We start from the raw sequence: 20,849 nt of genomic DNA, 5'->3' as shown, positions 1-20,849 counted from the left end.
CCCAATAGGGCCTGAGAACGCCCATAACGTATCTCCTTTCTTTGTGCTTAGAATGCCTCCTACTCCTGCAAACCTAGGATTCCCCAAGCTTGAGCCATCAAAATTTAGCTTAAGATATCCTCTATTGAGGTGGCTCCCAATCTTGAGAGATCACGAGTCTTAACTCCCTACCATTGGACACCTCTAACCACCCTTGCCATAGATAGTACACTTAGACAAATCGGAAGCTAGGCAAAGCTCACACCCAAGCAACGGATAGAGCTATTATCTTGATATAGAGAAAATGAGATGATTTCACTTGGTCTGTAAATAACCAGGCGTTCCGCTCTTTCCATAATACCCAGATTATGGTTAATAGAGCTACATGCCATAAGATCTTACCTTTTTTTTTACCATGGGATCACAGACCAACTCTCTAATAACTCTAGTTACTTAGCTAGGAATAACCACGATATGCCAAATCTACAAAGAATTTTACTCCACACATACCTAGCTGTTTTTCAATGTAGGAACATGTGGTTAACTAATCCCCACCCCACGACAAGCTTGTTGGGACCCGGGTAGAGCTCACCCTTAAAAGCTACCATTAAGGGGAGGGGGTACCCAAGTCCTTGTAAGCCCATCCACATCGATCTCTTACTTTTCCGACTTGGGATCTTTGCTTTTGCGTGCCCCCCCCCCCCAAAAAAAAAAATCTCCCCCCTCCACAATGAAGCAACATGGATAATCTCGCCCCTCTATGCGGCGGCAACGTGGAAACTACGAGATCTTCTCCGAGGGAATTTCACCGTCCTCAAAGGTACACCAGGGTTACCAAGATCATCCTTGAGAAGGGTACACCAGGGTTACCACGCCCCGGCTCTAATGCCACTTGTTTAGACCCAGGTAAAACTCACGCTTAAAAGCTAGTTAACAAAGTGTTGTTTTTAACAAGGTGTTGCCTTGTCCATGGGGTAGCCCATTATGGTGAAGCACGTATAGTCTTATCTTCTTGTGGTTGTTTGTTTTGCTTTCCTTTGGTGGTTGTAGTTTGTTGGTATATATTTTCTCCATCTTGTTTTGCTTCCCTTTGGTGGTTGTAGTTTGTTGGTATATATTTTCGACCTCAAGTACTACTTTGGGACAAAGGCTTTGTTGAATTGAGTTGAGTTGAGTTGTTGTGCAAGATCTTGAATTTTTCCGTGTATTTGCAGGTGGAAAATTAACTAGTGTTATTGGCGTCGGGTTTTATCCGCTACAAAGCTTCTGAACACCACTTTTCAAAAACACTCATGTTTTTAAATAAAACCTTTAGTTTAAAAAAAATACTTTTATTTTGAAAATCTCCAACGGAATGTACGTATAAACTACGTAGAGATGTGATTTAGGTTTCAATGGATAAAAAAAACTATACCCACATCTGAAAGTTGGTGATTAAAAAGTTTAATCTGCATAGATTATAATTAATTAATATTAAGTGGCTAGAGAATATCCCTTAACAAGAAGGAGAAGAGCAGAAAAAGTTCAAAGCAAAGACCCAAAAAATCCACATTCCGTCAACTCAATGACGATGAACAGAAAGAGGGCCGTGATTAATGCTGGCTTAGACATGACAAAAGAGAAGCGACGACCAGCAAACACAACTTTTTCATCTGGGTCTATTTTTATAATCAAATACCCATTTGTTTATGTAATGATATTGACACTCACTAAGATGAAATTCTCTTTAAATTTGTCGTCTGCATTCAACTTGCATGACAATCTTGTTTTATCGTTAGTATATCATTGTTTAATAATCTTATCTTAGTCTTATTTGTAATAAGAGAGTCTACAAAAGCATTTGTTATTGATTCTCTTTCCAAGAAGAAGGTTGCCTTCTGTAGCTCTAGTTGTGTTGTTGAAGGCATAAAGGGATAAAGATGGTTAGTGGAATATCATCTTCTTCTCACCATTGTCCTTTTCTTGATGGAATAGATTAGTGTTATTTATTTAAGGGATTTGCTAGGGACCATAGCATAAGGCATTTTGCGGAATGGCTATTGCATAGGAGTGCAGCCACATGGGCACATATTTTGTCCTATTCATTTAATTCATCTGAGGTGGTTGTGTTCCGTGAAATGCTTTCTGCAATGGTCCCAAGCAAATCCCTTTATTTAATTAATCATCTTTATCATTTTTCGAAGACAGGCCCGTCAAGTCGTGACAATCGTATTAAGAAAATAATGGGGGATAATAAACTGATTAATTTTTTCAAACTTACATTGGTTTCAAAAGCCTGAGACCCACCTAGATCCAGATCAGTCTATGGTGGGAAAGGAATGAATGAATGACTTGCATCGTTTTCAGTCCCTTGACCCAATTGTTGCATAGTTGAGATGATGAGTTCAATCCATAGTTCAAAAACTATTAAAAAAAGAAAAAGAAAAAAAAATCTCTGAATGGAATCGAAAGTGAGTTGAGTTAACTCGATTGAGTGCATTGACAGTTGAAAATTAAGAACAGGGGCAATGAAAAAAATAAGACTTTGTTTGCAAGCTCACCTAAGCTTTTGTTGCCTTCTCAAAACCAAAGTAAAAAAACTCCTCAAGTCAACACGAAACTCGTCCATGCTTTCGCTAATAAAACAAGTTGATTCATAAAAAAATCAGCACGCATGAGACGAAAAATAACCCTCTCAAATTTTCAAACCTATAACCACTTGTTTGGTGACCTAAACCATTATGCCTTGTGCAGCTATTGGTTCATCAGAAGGGTTGATTTGATAGAAATTGACAAGGAGCAACAAACCACACATTTTATTGGTGGGGTTACAGCAAAACTTCTATAGTTCTATGATATGCAGATCATGTCTTGTATTTTGGCATCATAGAGGTCCCTGACAGACTAATGTGCGTGACGCACACGGAAGTCCGGCTGTAGTGGCATTGATATATAAGCCATGTAGTGGAAAATTTAATTTTCAGATTTCTGCTAAAGGGTATTTCGGTAATATTCTTAATGTAGTGGCATTGATATATAAGCCAGATGTTAGGGTTTCTCGTTTTAGGTTTTAGTTATGTTTTCTAGGCTAAGAATATGAGAGATGTAACCCTAGACTGAAATATTTAAAATCTTCTCCCATATACAAAGGCACACTGCCGAACCATGTAAACCTTTTGTTTCTTGTGTGATTGTTATTCTCATCGTTTTTTGACATTTTTTTACTGCACATCGTGTTTGATCCTTGTTGAGAAGGTATTTTCTCACTTTTCTAAATTCTAAGATATCTACTCGGCCTTCATTTGCTATGGATCATAGATGAGGACTGCCTGTCGAAGCATTGCCGCTGAAAATTAACTAACAAGGAGATGAATGAGTTAGAGGATTGAAATTAATGGCCGCAAACTCCAAAAGACGAGTTTGTCTGACCTACAAGTTGACCACCAAATGGAGAGATGGGGCAGCAAATTTTATGCTCCCCCCAAGGTTCTACGGATGGAGGAAGTTGAACAAGGACCCCGGTCCAATCATTCAAAACCAAGCAAGATAACAATGAAAATGGGTTGCATAGCAATATTTTTCATATCATACGCATCGTCAGGGGGAAAGTATGCAAGCTAATTATTGAACATCCTTCCAAAAACAATGGTGACAAAACTAAAGCTCAGATTGAAGCAACCTTCCCCGTCCGTTTATGAAAGGAAAAGAGCAATCATATCAACCATTCAACCAGTTGTTTGGTTTATGTTTACTCCCTCAAATTTATAATTTGAAAAGAAGATTTGATGACACAAATATGAGACACATATTTGCCTAGAATCCCGAGGCCATGTTCTAATTGAATACGAAGCATCACGAATGGAGCAGTTTGAAATAGAAATTCTGCTTAAGGTATACAAGCCATTCGAACACTATAACTGTCGGCAATTCAAACTCGAGTCTTCCTAAAGGTGTGTGCTATCAGGATGGCCTAATTTACAGTGGATTAAAAGATGTGCCTGATCTAAGTACCTAGACAACGGTTAGCAAGCAGTTGGACTGATTGACACACATGTTGATAAAGGAAAACTTCTATTTCTCTACTCGGTCATACAGTTTTCTTTATGTATCAAATATTAGAAGCCCATCTAAGATAAGGTCAGGTTCTGGAAAAGCCAACCCGCCAGACCTCTACATTAGTCGGAAAGAACATATATGGGATTCCCATAGTTGTTAATTGAATTCCTTCTCTTTCCCCCCAATAAAAAGGATACTTGTTCTTGACCTCTCAATTCAGGAAGAGTGAAAGCACGGGCTGGGTTTACCAAAGGCATGGTTGTCGACCGGGGCCTAACATGCACTCAATCTCAATTCCACTTGCCGGAATCCGTACCCTTGGATATATGAAAGCGGAGAATTTGATGCAATTAGAGTACTCAGCATCAGTAAACAAACTCTTAGCTAAAACTGAGGAAAATTAATAAGTAGCTATTACAGGACTGAGGAACCTGTGGGGGGATGAATTACTAACAGCAGTGATTGAGTTTAATAGTTCCTCATATCAAATTATTGACTCTAGAGATATGGTAATAATATGGAGAAGACAAAACGGTTTGAAGCACGGGCAGAACCGGAAGCGCCCCTTGTTTCAAAGAGAGGACGACAGTTTATTCACATTTCATTTGATGGTCAAAGGCGAATTGAGAGCTAAACAGTGGTAATTTTAAAGATCCCCTCAGGAAAAATAGAGATGTCTCAAAGTTATCCGTAATATGTGGAAGTGTCGACGTACTTTCATAGTCATTCGGTCTGAATGCTACATGAAGAACATAAGCCAGATGACGGAACACAAAGACCTAGGATGTATAAGATCATAACATGAGTGATTCGTATACGAGATGACGATTAAGACTTGTGGCCTTCCTCAAACCTTGCTCGCAAAGACTACCCACCTTCAGCATTTGGTATTGAGGAGAGCAGCCATTAAGCACAGACCCAAGCTAAGCAAGAGATGGAAAAGGCTCACTTTGATTTACCAAACTGGGATAAATAAGATCATAACCCGAAAGCACCTAGCGAGCTAAGATTTTTACAAGGAAACCTACTTGTCAAAGTTCTAATACATTGAAACCCAATTTGGCGTCTTAAACTCCATCAAAAAAAAAAAAAAAACAAAGCTCTAATACAGTTTACTACTAAAGAGGAACTCTGAAGACCCATGGCTCAATGAGTATTTGACTACATTTAAAAGGAATTGATTTCCGAACTCACTCCCTTGTTTTTGCAATGTAGGGGAATGTCACAGGCTTTAAAAACTAATCAAGGGTGGAATGCCCTTGTTGAATCAAGGGGGCGTCAATATCAATGCCCTAAACTCCTTTTTCTACATTGAAAATTATTACACCAAGCCCAAAATAATTCAAGAATTATACACAAACTACCCGAGCTACAAGGAAAAGCGTCTGGGAGATTCAGCCTAAACGAGCAGTAGGTACCCAATCCCTCCATAGGAATCAGAGTTTCCTCCAGATAAGAACCTCAGAAAATACAAGTACCTCAAAATACAGTCGTAGGCACTCTGTAAGCAAATCTATCTATTCCCAGGGCGGGCCAGTTTGTTTTGGATTTTGAGAGTCAACAAAGTCCAGAACTGATTGTCGGACTCAAATCTAAACGAAATTTTGAGTCCATTGATCAGTTCTGGGCTCACAATCGTTTTTCTTAAAATCCAAAACACACAGTTCAAAAGCAAATACGATAGTATCGTGCATTTTACTGGTACATTAAATGGCAACAGAAATATGAAATCTGGAAACCAGCATACAGAGTCAAATAGTATCTGTTTCGGAGTTCACAATGAAAATTATTAATGCCAATAAGAGTTGAAAGAGTCTGGAACCGAAAAGCATTTGATGACCATGACTTTCAAAATCAGAAAGCCAAGAGAATTCGAGGGACCTGAAATACTCAGGCACTCAACATGGAGCCAGAGTTCCGACGGCATTCACTCAGCATGTCAAGATAGAACTGGCACTTGCTAATGTCACTTCCATAATTGTTTATGCACTGCAAAAATAATTATAATAATAATATCAACAACCAACACACAAGATCTCCAAGAATACAGACCATGGGTTTGTAGATTAATTAACAATAAAAGGACAGAGACGTCTCTACTTACATCTTGGAAAGCTTTGGAGTGAATACTGCATGCGTCTGCCCCACCAGCGCTGCTCATGGCTGCTGGGGTTGCAGCAACTTCAGATGGTACAGCCTCGTGTTGAATGGTACGAGGACCCATCACTGCATCCACTGCCCTGTGTGCAACGGCACTTCCAGTGCCAAAAGCCACACCTTTGAGAGAAAAGCCAAAAAATGGTTAGACTTCTTCATTCAGATCAAATCCAAGTATTCATTAGTAACAAGAGTATTAATAATCAGTATACTCCTCTTTCCAACAAGAGGCGTCCTTATAGTTACCTTGGGCTATGGTTGAGCCAATGCTTCCGAGCATTGATCCGCCGCTACCACCCTGGACGGGTGCTGGAGGAGGGGCATGGGTTGCTGCAACAGACCAGAAAAATCATTAATGTTAGAAAAGCGTACACAATATCAACATCCTCGCATATACGGAATGCAAGAATTAAGGTGAGAATACATATAAAAAAACTACAAAAATAGACGACAATGGCATATAAAATGGAATGTCAAGATTGGTCCCACCCGGATCAACCTGTGGTTTAAGTGCACAAAATAAAAAAACGCAGGCATATTTAGATGGCTAGACGCATACGAGTTTAAAATCATCACAAAATTTAAACACATAAATGCCTCGGACCAGGTACATGAACTAGTTTTGAAGAAAAAGTTGGTTTTGGCACAATGTTTCCTTCTAAAAGGTAATCTAGTTAGCTTCTCTAAATATTCTAATTAATTTTATTTTCTATTGACGACAATTTCCATTTACCAAGTTAACAAAGCGTTACAGTAGTTCTAGTGTTCAAATTCTAAGTAATTTCAACCAAGAAAAAAGAAAATCAAGAACCATCGAGTTTAAAGAAAATGATCCGGTGAAACTGGAAGATTTTTTTTTTTTTTTATGGTTGCCATTTCATTGATAAGAAGACCGAGATGGAAGATTCATTTAGGCTCCGTTCCTTTGGACGTAAAATTTGTTTGTGTTCAATTTCGAGATGGAAGATTCATTTAGGCTCCGTTCCTTTGGACGTAAAATTTGTTTGTGTTCAAAAATTGAACACAAAACTAATTTTACGTCCATTTTTACTTCGAAAGGAACAGAGCCTTAAAGAAAAACGAAGTTTGGCTGAAAACGAAGCATCCAGTATGCAACGAACCATTCAGTTCAAATGTTTCAAGCACTCTTAGAAAACCGGTTTGTAGAAATTAATATTGATTCGATCAAAACGGCAGAAAAATATGGCGTAGAACTGGCCTCTTCAAGCTGGTTTTTAAACACAGTTCTGCCATAAGGAAAATGGTGGGGGAAACAGATAAAAAAGTAGCATATCCCAAACTAAACCAAAAATGTACCCATGGAATCACGTAATACCTGGTTGAGGTGGGTTACGCACTGGTGCAGGACGAGGAGCCGCACGTGGGGCTGGTCTACCTGCAAAAGGGTGGACAAACAGCAGACAATTCAATGCGCTAGTCGTGACAGAATAAAATGATGTGACAAAGACATACAAATCAAAGGTCCACATAAATCAATGAGAAACTAAAATGAGTAGAGCATCCAGCAGCGCCACGCCATTAGGTGTAGAATTCAATTCCCTTTTCTTTCCCCCCTGGCCGACATTCAATTGATGTCCACAAATCCAGGTTGAATCAATTAAGAAATAAATATGCACTAAGATAATTTGTCGTAGATGAGAATGTCAGCATCACCTAAAGGAGTTGTATTAGCAGCACGGCTGCGGAGAATTGGCGGGGCCAGGGCTGCAGTGCCAGGCCCTGCCAGGACTCCTCAGACGTCCTCAAATCATTTTCCTAATTAAAAGTGCCTCCCTATTAACTGGCATCTGAACACTCACCGGCATTTACAATATATATTAAAAGGTCATTGTGGCATAGCAATTTCGCAGAAACAGTGCACATTTAGTAATTATAGCAGAAGGTCACATCACTTAATCATATAGGCTTACTACTAAGATTCAATCTATGAGTTAGCCGACACTTTGAATTTATTGTTGACACATGTATCCTGCCATATCCGATACGACACGCATGTCCAGTGTCCACACGTGTCGACACTCCTTTAGACACTTTTAAATGTATTCTCCTTTGGACACTTTTAAATGTATTGTTAGGAGTGTTAAGCGTTAATGTGGGTGTGTGGACACGTATTTGTGTATTAATCAATAATTTTGTGTACATGTCAGTTTTTCTAGATTTTTAGATGTTGACATGTCAGACAGCTCATATCCGTGTCGAAACGACACTAGGGGTGGCAACGGGACGGGGCCATATGTTGCACTCCCCGTCCCCATCCCCGGCTCAAAGAAAATTCCCTGTCCCCACCCCGTCCCCCGTCCCTGCTTCGGGGATGGCGGGGGAATCCCCGTCGTCTCCGCCCCACGGGGAAAATCTAATCCCCATCCCCGCCCCCACGCTATTGGGGAACACGTTTAATGGATTTTTTACTGAAAAATTCCACTAAAAATGCATTTGAGATAGATATGAGGGAAAATTTAGGAATACCAAACGTAGTTTGCTATATGATAAGTGTGGCTACCTAAATTAAAAATGGCAAAACCAAAATTAATAGGTGAAAATTCAATTTTGTACGGGGATGGCGGGGCAAGAACAATCCCCATCCCCCCCCCCCCCCCGGGAATTTTTCAAACCCCGTTCCCATCCCCATCCCAGCTTAAATCGAGGAATCCCCGCCCCATTGGAGGCGGGATTGGGCAGATCCCCCTTTTTTGGCGGGTTTAATTGCCAGCCCTAAACTAGACACATAAATTCATATCGACAAATTGTGATTGTATATGCTTTCTATTCTAGCCGTATCCCATTTCTAAATTTCAGGGGTTTGCCGTGTCCGACACTCCGTGAAGTGTCGACACACGACATTCGTGTACGTGTCCACAAATCATTGTATTCGATCTATAATTTTCCATAAATAGATCTCGGCACCCTGCCCTATTACACTTTGACATTAAATCCCAATTACAAAATACATTTGCGAAGTTCCATAAAAAACAGGAAGAGTAATAGTTTTGGTCAATACTCATTAAGAAGTTGAAAAGTGAGTAATTTTGCCTTGTTCTCTTTGAAATGCCACTACATCCACACTCTGTTTGTCTTTTAATTAGATATGAGCATTGTTTTAGGACGCTGATAAATCCGCCCCATTTCTTTCCTATGGACAGACACTAATACGGGGGGTTGGGAGTGGTAACCAGACAGTCTCCCTTTTTCTGTCCAACGATATGCTTTACTTCAATGTACATGGGGCCCACAATAGGGTTTAGAGTGGAAGAAAGAATTGTCTTTCTGCCGCTCCCTCTCCTTCCCACACTGGGAGTTTTCTTACGTCGGGGAACAGTGGAGTTGAGGAATGATTATGCTTTGTTTTTAGGTTAGAAGGGGAGTCAGCAAAGACTGCATCAATGCTCTGGATACTGGAGGACCTACAGGTAGTTCAACCTCAAAAGGAAACTGACCCAGAAGTCAGAGTATGTGATGAAAGGGAGGGAAAGGATTTGGTAGGGACATTGTCGAATGGAAAGGAGAGGATGAAAAATAAGGCGGGGCTGTTACGGGTTGTCCCTGGTAGAATGGAGAAGTGAGGTGAGCATCAGATGTGGGCAACAAACTCTGATCATCGTTCTTGCATGTAGGATCTGTTTCTTCTAAGAAAGCTTCAAAGTCTATATTTTTTCCTTCTCTGTATCAAGCTTTCTCACTTTCTTTCCATTTCTCTCACACATTCTAATTTTCCGTATTTTAAAGGAAGAAGCGGCTATTTACTAGTTGATGTCAAGGAAAGCCACCGGAATTGGGATTTGACATGCCCCTCCCTACTCAAAATTTCAGATCCAGAATCTGGCAAAGCAATCTGAAACTAGGGGATGGTTCTTTGAGGTTATTGTAGGATGTAGATATACCAGAAGGTACTATCATGGGATCATCTGACGGAAAGAGTCTTGTAATGGGGCTTGTTCTTGTCTTGCTTTTTATTTTTCCGTCTCTTTATTTGTATAGACCTCCTCGATCTTTGTTTCACATTTAATGCAATTGCCTACCATTCAAAAAAAATTAAGTTTTAAGTTCCAACTTCAAAGTTTTCAACCATCAAGACAAGAAAGCCTAGGGGCCAACAACTCACTTTGACTCGAAAGAGTCTTGATTCTTCGAGTCGACTAGCAGCGACTCACCAAACGACGCATAAGAATTCATCAGTGGCGAGTCACGCATGCGACTCGCCTCGAAAGCCCAGCAACTCGACTCGAGAGTTTGTTCCCGGTAGGCTTAACAGCTGGGGATCCACTACCGTACACGGGACTCAAGACTGAAAGGCCACATGTACGACTCGTAAGAGTTTGATAACTATGATTATGGGTGTCACACCAATCAGGGATAGACCTAAACAAAATCAGCCAACCATAAAATGGACTTTGTGAACTAAAATGCCCAATCTATACCCTCTTTTACATGGTCTATATCTACATTAAGAGATATGTGTGGTTGCACGAGTAACAAGTTAAAAAAAATTAAGTACGTCATTTGAATTTCAATTCGACTCTAAATTCGTTTTTATATCCTCGTCCTTCTCTCGAACCCTAATCTTAATACTTTCCAACTATCCTTTTGGTTTAGGTGTGAATAGGCCTAAATGATATAATGTGACAAAAGAAATGGAAAAAGAAAACCAATACGACAAAAAAATCCTACTTAAGCGAAGTGATATGATGTGACAAAAGATATAATGTGACAAAAGAAATGGAAAAAGAAAACCAATACGACAAAAATATCCTACTTAAGCGAAGTGATATGGACTTGGTGGCTTCACATCCTTAGGGACATTTTATCTATAGTTTTTTTTTTTTTTTTTTTTTAGACACTTTCAATTTTGGTATTTTTACTATTTTGGGAGCCTAGATGTGGGGGTTGTCCACATCACATAGGGCCAACACCACCTCATACCCTACTTCATTGCATACTTGGACCAATTTAGCCTTTAGTGAGTAGTATTTAGTTGTCACTTGTATTTATGACTTAAAAAACTCTTATATTCTATTGGTTATTGATAGGCCGACTCACTTAAGGCAAATCTCACCTATAAATGTCTTTTTACAGCTCTAATTAAAGCATTATTGGAGAAATTGTGAAAAGCGGCCCTAGGTTAGAGTATCTTCTTCCTTCCTCCTTGCTTTCTCCCTTCTCTTCTTTTCACTTCCTCCCTCCGCTTTTCTTTTTCTTGGCCTCTCCTACCTTCTTTCTTTTCTTTCCCCTTCTCATTTCTCATCTTCTATCATTCCTTCTCCTATCTCCCCCCTTCTTACATCCTATATCTATTTTTCTTCCATTTCTTCTTCTCACCCTTTCCAGTTGGGTTTATAAACCGATCCACTTTCCCCATATCTTTTTAGTCTACTTGATCTTCTTTTCCTCTTTTCTTTCCTTGATCTCTTCTTGATCTTGATCTCGACCGCTTTCCTTGCTACCTTATACATATTTCCTCGTTGATTTCATTGTTCACGCTGCACATGAGGACATTTTCCCCAATCTGGCTCCATCTATTTCCGGCTGCGGTTATCTTGGACTGTTTTCGGACTTTCCCGGCTTCTTCACCACCCTCCTTGGACTTCTGCGTCTATGTGCTGACTTCTCTGGGTGGCATCCGTCATACCACCATTTTAGGCATATTAGACCCTATTTTGAGGCACTGTTACCGTTAGAACTTATCTTTGCATACGCCTTCTCCTTGAGCGTATTTTCTCTAGTTTTGGTGCTTACATTGGCCCTAGTTTTTCCTGTTCTTTATTTTCAGATTGTATACAGACCATATATTTATTGCTGCCCATATTTATATTGCTCTATTTTGGTGTGACTTGCTATTGGAAATTTCACGCTTGGACAGATTTAAGATAAAATTCTTTAAAGGCTGACTCTGAAGTAAAACCCTAAACGTGGATTGATTAACTTTTCAAACTTAATCTGAAATTGGGACTAGTTGTGCTATTTTATGTAAATATTAACCCATTAAGCTCCAAAAGGTTCTCTGGCATAACCTGGAAACCCCGTGTTTGCATTATTAGGGTTCACAAGCTCCTCATATTTCAAGCAAATAATTGTTCAAGATCTTGGATTTTCATTCCAGACACATGAATCTTTCATGCTATTTGTTATATGAAAAAACTTTATTTCCATTTCTTTCAAGCTTTACAGCAAGGCATTAACCCACAATAAGTACCAAAGAGGTGTGCGTTGTCCTTGGCTCGGGTGGACGTTGGTGGAACTTAGATTGCCAAGGCTTCCTAAGCTGGACTAAGCTAAAACGTAAGCATATCTGTAGCTCAGCTTGAACCTGGGTTGACCAACGTCGAACTCAGCTCTGCCTATTGGCAAGCATAACCAGTAGACCTAACTTTCTCCATCTCATCCTAATTCTTAAATTTGAAATAATACACAACAAGAGAAGCTTCTCAATGCAATCATAAGATCTCTGCAAGGTAAATTCAACAAAAACTCTAGCAAATGTCAAATAGCACGCATACTGAATGGTCTCATCAACCACTAGAGCTGTGAAGAATCCTAAGCCTATCCTAAAAAAAAAGCCACGCATAATACATCTTCGATGAACGGCGAGAGCTATAGCAACAATCCTCAGATACTATTAACAAGACACTCTGAGCAAAGTTTCAAAATATGGTTAGCATTTATAGATTGAGGGATAAAACAATCTAAGAGAAGCCAAATGAGAGCCAACTTATGGGAAAAGGGAGCATCCATACGGGATATGTGAATCTAACAGTAAAAGAGTCCCAACTACAAAAGATTTTTACACATTTAATTTTATCATCTAAGGAACTAGGGTACCAACTAATCTCTCATATCACTAGGCATGGGTGGAAAATCCCCTAAGATCAAGGTTCTTGAATAAATTATGAAGAATCTTGAAGAAAACAATAATAGCTCCAACCATGGCTGCCTAAGTAGCAACATATTGGTACACGAACAAAAGTTCCCTGGAGAAGCTTTTTATCTACATAAGGAGCTTGTAGACTAAAAAGCAATACTAAAAATTCAGCCGCAAGCCTAAACAGAATGAATGTCTCATCTTGGATCCAAACTTCCCAATGTTAAGGCTTCCTGATTCCACTAACAGAGCATATTTGAATTCCGCAGACTCTTTCCAGCATTGAAGGTCACACAAACCCAAAAATAAGAGGGCAGCCCACCAGTCCTACGAATGATGCCCTAAAAGAGAGATTCTATAAGCCACGACAACTCAAACTGAATGGTTGATCTCTTTAGGTCACCCCTAAATTACCAAAATAACAGGCCCAGAGAAGGACTCAAGTGATAGAAATATGATACATAATAGACAACCCCAAATCCATGACTGTCTTAATACAAACATGTATCACACGATAGTGTATATCTTTTGCATGAACAATGAAGAATTAGCCAATACACATGCTTCATTCCGCATTGTCCAATTGAAAAAACAAATCACAACCATATCAGACTTAATTTCAAGTCAGGAAGAGCATCATCGATATATATCCAAACATTACAAATAACAGCTAACTTTCAATAGCAAATGTTTCCAACTATCATGAACTCCATAGATATCCACAATAAAAACCTAAACATGCTTCCCAAAATCATCACAACGCCATCTTCCAGAAAAGAAAAAAAAAACAAATAATCCAGCCCCCAACGGGAAAACTACAAGCACTACGATCTATTTTCCATGCCATACATTTATAAACATAGTTAACTTTCAGGTTCTTTCCTCTCTTTCTTTTTTCTTTTTTTGAAATGATAATTCTTTCCTCTCTATTATCATGTGAACAGATTTCAAACAAAGAAAAATAATACAAGGACTGTAGATGTATGTTATAGGAAACCAACAAGACAGCAGAAATCTCGTAAACACATGAACAGAATAGATCTCCTCTGGATCGCAGAAACAAACATGTATTTCCTAAAATTTCAGAAGAAAACTCCACATGACAGAAATCTATACAAGACCATGGAGCCTACAAAACAATATAACATCTTAACTACATCCACACGAAAAAACCTAACCCTGGATCGCATAAGAAACAGTAATCAAGCTGCCAAATCAGGAAAAAAATCTCGAAGATCATTAAAAAAATATATAACTACATCCACACGAAAAACCTAACCCTAGATCGCATGAGAAACAGTCATCAAGCTGCTGAATCGGGAAAAAAAAAACTCGAAGATCATTAAAAATATATATATAAGTAAATCCACACGAAAAACCTAACCCTAGATCGTATAAGAATCAGTCATCACGGTATCAAATCGGAAAATAATAAACTCAGGATCACTAAAAAATGGAGAAAAATAAAGATAACAGAAATTTAAAAAACGTACCTCCGGAGCTTCTGCGCGGCATGATGGGTGACTAACGCAGGAAGAAAGGAATAAGCAAATGGAGAGAATTAGAAAAAAGAAGGAGAAGAAGACGATAGAGCTCCAAAAACCCTAGAAATGTCAAATGAAAAGAAATATGTTTAGGGGTATTTATAGGAGAGGATTGTCGGTGCGTCTTATCCTTGACCTTGACTTCTAAGCCTTCATCCCGAATATTCTAGAGACTATTTACTTGTGGTTCGTCCAGGAAGGATAATACACCCCCTTGTAACATGAACATTTTTTTTCCTTTTATGGGTAAGCTAGGGTTAGGCACCGAATTTGGATTCAAATTTCGGTACAGTAGAACCCAACCGATGATTGGTTCGGTTTGGACAATGATAAATCGGTTCGGTTTGGAGGTTTAGTTCAATTTCGGTTCGGTTTGGACATATATGTTCAATTCGGTTCAATTTCAGTTTGGAGTGTAATCATGTTCGGGTCGATTTGAGATCAAACCGAACCGAAACTGAAACGTTGCCACCCTACTTGTGGGCAAACTTGAACGCTTTTTGACATCAAATCACATTATAAGGTAGTGTATTATCCTATAGTTGGGGGCGAAAAAATATCTCCCATGAGTAAAATGCCTCTATTGATCTAGCATTGTACACGTGTCTCGATAGGTAACCTAATCTGATCTATTGATCGCATGGGCCATCAGATCTTATTCTGATGAATTGATCGTTGGTTGAATTTAGGATCTCCCTAATGCGACCAGGCAGAAAATCACTTTTAGGTACAAAGGTAAAAGACAAATTTTGGGGCCCACAAAAGGACATGGTGGGCATGTATGTGAGATCAAGACCGTCGATATTGTAGAACATAATGAAGGTACCCACATAATCATAAACCCATCTCATGCTGAAATCAAGCCGAACATCCCTTGATGGATCAAGGGCTAGGATCATCCGATCAAGATGCTCCATATGAGAAGGTTCTTGTTCAGAACAACCTATTGGGTGAGGTGAATGAGGCAGAAGTATGACCCACTAAATGTCTTCTAGAAAGGAGCTTAAAAATGACTTTCCTTTTAGCATTTTGGTTTCTGTTTTATAGTGTGAAGAGGATCGAGATGGAGGAAAAAACGTGGTCAAAAGTCATTTCTTACTTTATATTATGATTTATGACTGGGTCTTACAAGAAGAGCCTCGAAGAATCGTTTTAGAAGTTTCTTATTACCATCGATAGATCATGATCCGACGGTAAAAGAAAGTCCAAATAAGCCCGTTACTATTCCCAATTGTGTTGGAAAATTTTGAACGTGGTCATCTTAGGGCGGCACACCGCACATGTATTTGTAATTGAGACGACCACTATTGTGTACGCCCCAAAAAGACAATGGGGACGCATGAATGGATAAATGACGGTTATTGGGTGAGGAGTTTTCATTATAGCTGCTGTCCAAAAATGGGGGACAGAAGTAACGAAGGGTTAGGATCATCCTATGGCGACCAATTTTGTGGCATAGCTATGCCTATCTGCAGTAGAGCCTAAAAATAAATGGCTTAGATTATCCATCCATGTGGGTCCCATATTCCTTTTTAGGCTGCAACTCATCATGAGCAGCCTGCATGGTCCCAGTCCTATGCCAAATGGACATCTATGATCAAATAACAGAAGTTGGACAATGAAACCACCACATATACAAGTTACCGATGATAATTTCTTCAATAAATTCAAATATAGATTGAAATACATACAAAAACTAATGCTCTTAGGGCCCATTTGGATACCCCTTGGATTTGGTTTTGGAGGTGAATTTGGATTTCCAAAATCCGTGGATTTGAAATCAAGAATTTTAAAATTCACAAATTTATAAATAATGCCGTTTGGATGACCACGTATAGTTTTAGATTTCAAATCTTTTTTTTTTTTTGGATGCTCTTTGGATTTGAATTTGAAATCTAACAAAACCAAAAAGCCCTAAAATATTTGATATAGGGGCATTTCAGCCATTTTCCATGATCCAGGGGTATTCTAGTCATTTTACCCTATATGGGGGGTATTTTGATCATTTTTATGTCATAAGGGTGTTTTAGTCATTTTTCATGACTCAGGGTATTTGGTCATTTTCACCCGGTATAGGTGTATTCTGGTTATTTTGCATGACCCGGTGGTATTCTACTCATTTTACCTAATATGGCATATTTTTATCATTTTTATCTCACGAGGGTATTTTTAGTCATTTTAGTCATTTTTCATGAGCCATAGGTCATTTTTACTTGATATAAGGGTATTTTGATAATTTTCCATGATCTTGGGGTATTTTAGTCATTTTACCCTATATAAGGTTATTTTGATCATCTTATGTCATAAGGGTATTTTAGTCATTTTGCACGACTCGGGGTATTTTGTCATTTTTACCTGGTATAAAGGTATTTATAGTCATTTTACCTAATATGGGGTATATTCATCATTTTTATCTCATGATGATATTTTTAGTCATTTTAGTCAATTTTTTATGAGCCATGGGTCATTTTTACTTAATCTATGGGTATTTTAGTAATTTTTCATGATATTGGGGTATTCTAGTCATTTTACCCTGTATGAGGTTATTTTGATCATTTTTATGTTATAAAGGTATGTTAGTAATTTTGCACGACTCGATGGTATTTTGTCATTTTTACCTATTATAGGGGTATTTCGGTCATTTTGCCTGACTTGGGGTTTTATAGTCATTTTATCTAATACGATGTATTTTGATCGGTTTTTAATGTTATGTGGGTACTTAAGTCATTTAACACTTTTTTTGTGCATTTTGGTTATTTTTAAATAACCTCTCGCATAAAGGATTTTTAAATCCAAAAAAATACACTAACATAAGGAATTTGTAAATCTTGTGGATTTTACTCAAATCCAAACCTAGATGTCATAAAGGCTTGCCAAATGCCGAGTTTGGATTTAAAAATCCAAATTCACCTCCAAATCCAATTGCAAGGGGTATCCAAACGGGCCCTTAAGGAATTGCAAGGTTCAATTTTCTATTAGTGTCCATCGTCTCTATTTCAAAAAAAATTAGTGTCCATCGTCACGAGATTTAATTATCACAGTCTTACATTACATTGTAAAACGAGAAAGAATATCTAGCTCCAAATCACAAGTTGCCTAGCTAAGAATCTTTTAACAAGTGATGTCCAATCGTTGCACATAGGACAACTGTACAAACATTGGGTCTGTGATAGCTTCATCTAACTTCCGAAATAACCGTTCTTTAAATGAAAATTTGCCGTGCAAAATCTCCCAACCTATTTGGCAGCACTCCTAAAAAAACTCAAATCAAACTCTCGTGTGACCCAAAAAAATATAGAAAATATAATTTAGAATATAAACCACAAAAAATATAGAATAAGAAAATAATTTAGAATTTAAACTAAAAATTAACTGACGCCGATAATGCCTACGTCTTTTTCTTTGCCTTCCGATCCGTTGTCTGGATCATTTCCGTTTGTGCAAGGATCCTTATACAACCAGTAACCAGTGAGTCGCACAAGAAAAATGAGTAGAAACAATGCAGATCCGAAAATCATATAAAAATGCTGATTAGCATTGTCACCTACCAGACCAATGATATGAACAATGGGGCACAACAAAGTGGGTAGAAGGAGATCAATAATACAACACCAGAGATTTGTGAACCTAGCGGCACCGACTACAGGCTCTAACCGAACCCTGAGTTTGGGGTCGAGCCATAGGAAGGATTTCGGCATCGGGACTGCGCGCCGAATGAAGGTAAACGAATGACTAGTATAAACAAGAGGCATAGAATAAGAGCACCAAGATAGCTAGAAGCAACAATATATAGCCTAAGGAAGGAAGTGCATTGATAGGATGAAGGAGGCTCTCAAGAGTGCTCATTATAGAAATAAAAGACCCCACCACAATTACAAAAGTTTTCCAACTGAGTCTTCCAATAAGGCAGGCATGCCTTATTTCAATAGGGAGATAGTTGATAACATGGGTTTGAAGAAACTTAGCGATGCAAGTAGCCATTGTAAAACAAAAACACACATTGTGAGACACGAACAGTACCCCATTATATAAAATATTACCTATATGTTTTTAGAGTAAACAGAAAAATAAGAAGTGTCTTGGAGTTGAAGGAATAGAGGCCAAAATGGAAGGTGTGCTTCAATTGGTACGTACGGCGAAGCTTTTCCGAATGGAGCCTGGTTTTTCGGCGCGTCACCATCTCGCACAGAGGAGAGGAAGAAGATGAACCTGAAGTGCGTGTTGAATATAAATCTTTATTCATATATGCCCACTGTATAGTCTGTTTGAGATTGCTCGTAGCCGTTGGATGATCACCCTAAGACAAGTGTTAATAGATGACTTTCAAAACAATCTTCCATCAAGTGATTTGCTGAGAAAAAGATAGAGTTCATGTAGTATCTTTAAGTAAGCCTGTAGCCGTTGGATGATCATAGTACAACACATCTTCCATCGTCTTAATCTGTGAAGACTGGCGCCTTCAGCAATACGATTTCCAAGAAACACGTATCAAGAAAAAGGAAGTGGTATTTGCACTCCCATGTTTTAATAATGGCAACCCTCCCTTCTAGTGTTCCTTTTTATTCTGTTATCGAGAACTGACGTGTGTCAGCCTGCGATTTTCTCCTTAAGTTTCGATAGTTTCCGTAGGGCAACTATAATCGTGACTGTTCTCTCTTTCGATCGAATTGATCGTCGCCCCTGAAGACCGCTCGACATTTAAGTGATCGTATATCTGAAACCCTTTCTGCAAGACTACTCGTGATAGTCCAATATCTCCGTTCCTTTTCTCCCTCCCCAATACAAGAAACAAATAATAAAAATTGGGTTTCTTCTCAGGTATTCTCTCGGGGTTTTTCTCGGGTATTCTCTTGTGGGTTACTCTCGGTGTACGGTCTCGGGTTTGAGAAGCAAGAAAAGGGTTGCGGGTTTGTGGGTTTGTGATTAATCCATTGTAATTGATAATGGATACTAATTGATATCAAACGATTATTTCCAAGACGCATGTAATCGTTACCAAAATCGTTTGAAATCCCGCCTCTCCCTCTCATATCTTTTACATAAGTTTTCATTATCATAAAGACTGAACCATTTCTTCTGCTCTCTTGGAACAACCCATGTACATGCGTATGCGGGAGACTCTGCTAAAGCATCCACTTTCCACCCATGCTCTCTTGAAAGTGGGATTATCCGGCAGCCCTACACTGCATCCCCTGCAACTTACTTCTCATAACAAACTTCTTCAATAACTTTATTCCCATATATTTATTGCTTATTTTTTGGCTCTCAAAGAGCAGGCATACTTTGGAAAGATTAAGCTGCAATGGAAGGTCGCCTTTGTTAAGTCCAGCTCAAATACCACAGTTCTTAACCAAGTCTCTCAGAGAAGATTTTAATATCGGCAGAATCCCCAAGGAGTGGTTTGTTCCTAGAAAATAAACGGAGGTTGCAGCTCCCATGTTGCATATGAGAGTTGGACCTTACAAATGAACTGCCGCCTCTTCCAATAACTTGGTCACTGGAATGACGACCACTTTAGAAGAATCGTCTCTTGACTATATTTTATATAATTTCAATAAATGGAAGGCAATTTTCTTTATGGTTGTCTTTGTTGGCATAATTTGCTGGTTTTGCGTTGGAAATACACGGGAGATGGATTAATATTCCACTCGCAGTTTCGCTTTTAACTTCTATCTTTTGCTTTTAGAAGTAAAGTGGGTGGATAAAAAATTGTAGATAAGGTGGGCTAGGCAAAAAATTCTCTTTTTTGTGAACTTCTTCAACGGAAATTCATCTACATATTTGCCGTGACATTGCTATAGACTTTGGATTGCCAAATTTTTGTACCGAGCTAACTATTTCGTCTAATAGGGCTTTTGGTACTCCCTCTATTAGGCCAATCTCGACACCTCCTACTGGCAAGAAGTTGCCGACTGCATCTCCCACAGAGTTCAAATTATTTTATGAAATTTTCTTTTGTTTTGTGTTTATCGATTTTATAGCTGATTTCTAATCTTCTTTATGAATGTATCTTCTTTTATTTTTCATTTTTAATTTTTTTTTTTTGAGTCTCCCCGTGCATCGCACGGTGTGTTTCACTAGTTTACAATAGCTCTAAAAATGTAAAAGTGAACGAATAATAAATGCAATTTGATGACGTGGCTCCAATGGGGTTGCCCTTGAGGCTGGTTTTCACAAGGGTGTCCTTCAATTTAGCATTTATGAAATATATGATATGATTGATTTCCTAATCAAGGAAAAGGTACAATGAGAACAATTAA

General features: G+C 38.7%; 1 protein-coding gene across 1 annotated transcript; it reads right to left on the bottom strand.

Moving 5' to 3' along the window:
- Nucleotides 1–5,698: 5,698 nt before the first annotated feature.
- On the bottom strand, nucleotides 5,699–14,695 carry LOC143876153 (uncharacterized). The gene is made up of 5 exons (XM_077377836.1): nucleotides 14,539–14,695; nucleotides 7,508–7,567; nucleotides 6,418–6,501; nucleotides 6,119–6,291; nucleotides 5,699–6,003 (listed from the first exon to the last, which is right to left on the bottom strand). Exons 1-5 carry the CDS (start codon nucleotides 14,558–14,560, stop codon nucleotides 5,905–5,907), a joined length of 438 nt encoding a protein of 145 aa, XP_077233951.1. The 5' UTR covers nucleotides 14,561–14,695; the 3' UTR covers nucleotides 5,699–5,904.
- Between the last annotated feature and the right edge of the window lie 6,154 nt (nucleotides 14,696–20,849).

This window comes from Tasmannia lanceolata, unplaced genomic scaffold (assembly GCF_043159265.1).
Source record: "Tasmannia lanceolata isolate RefF3 unplaced genomic scaffold, GAP_Taslan_0.1 ptg000004l, whole genome shotgun sequence".
In the NCBI taxonomy this organism is placed as follows: Eukaryota; Viridiplantae; Streptophyta; class Magnoliopsida; order Canellales; family Winteraceae; genus Tasmannia; species Tasmannia lanceolata.
This window is presented reverse-complemented; position numbering and strand designations above follow the sequence as displayed.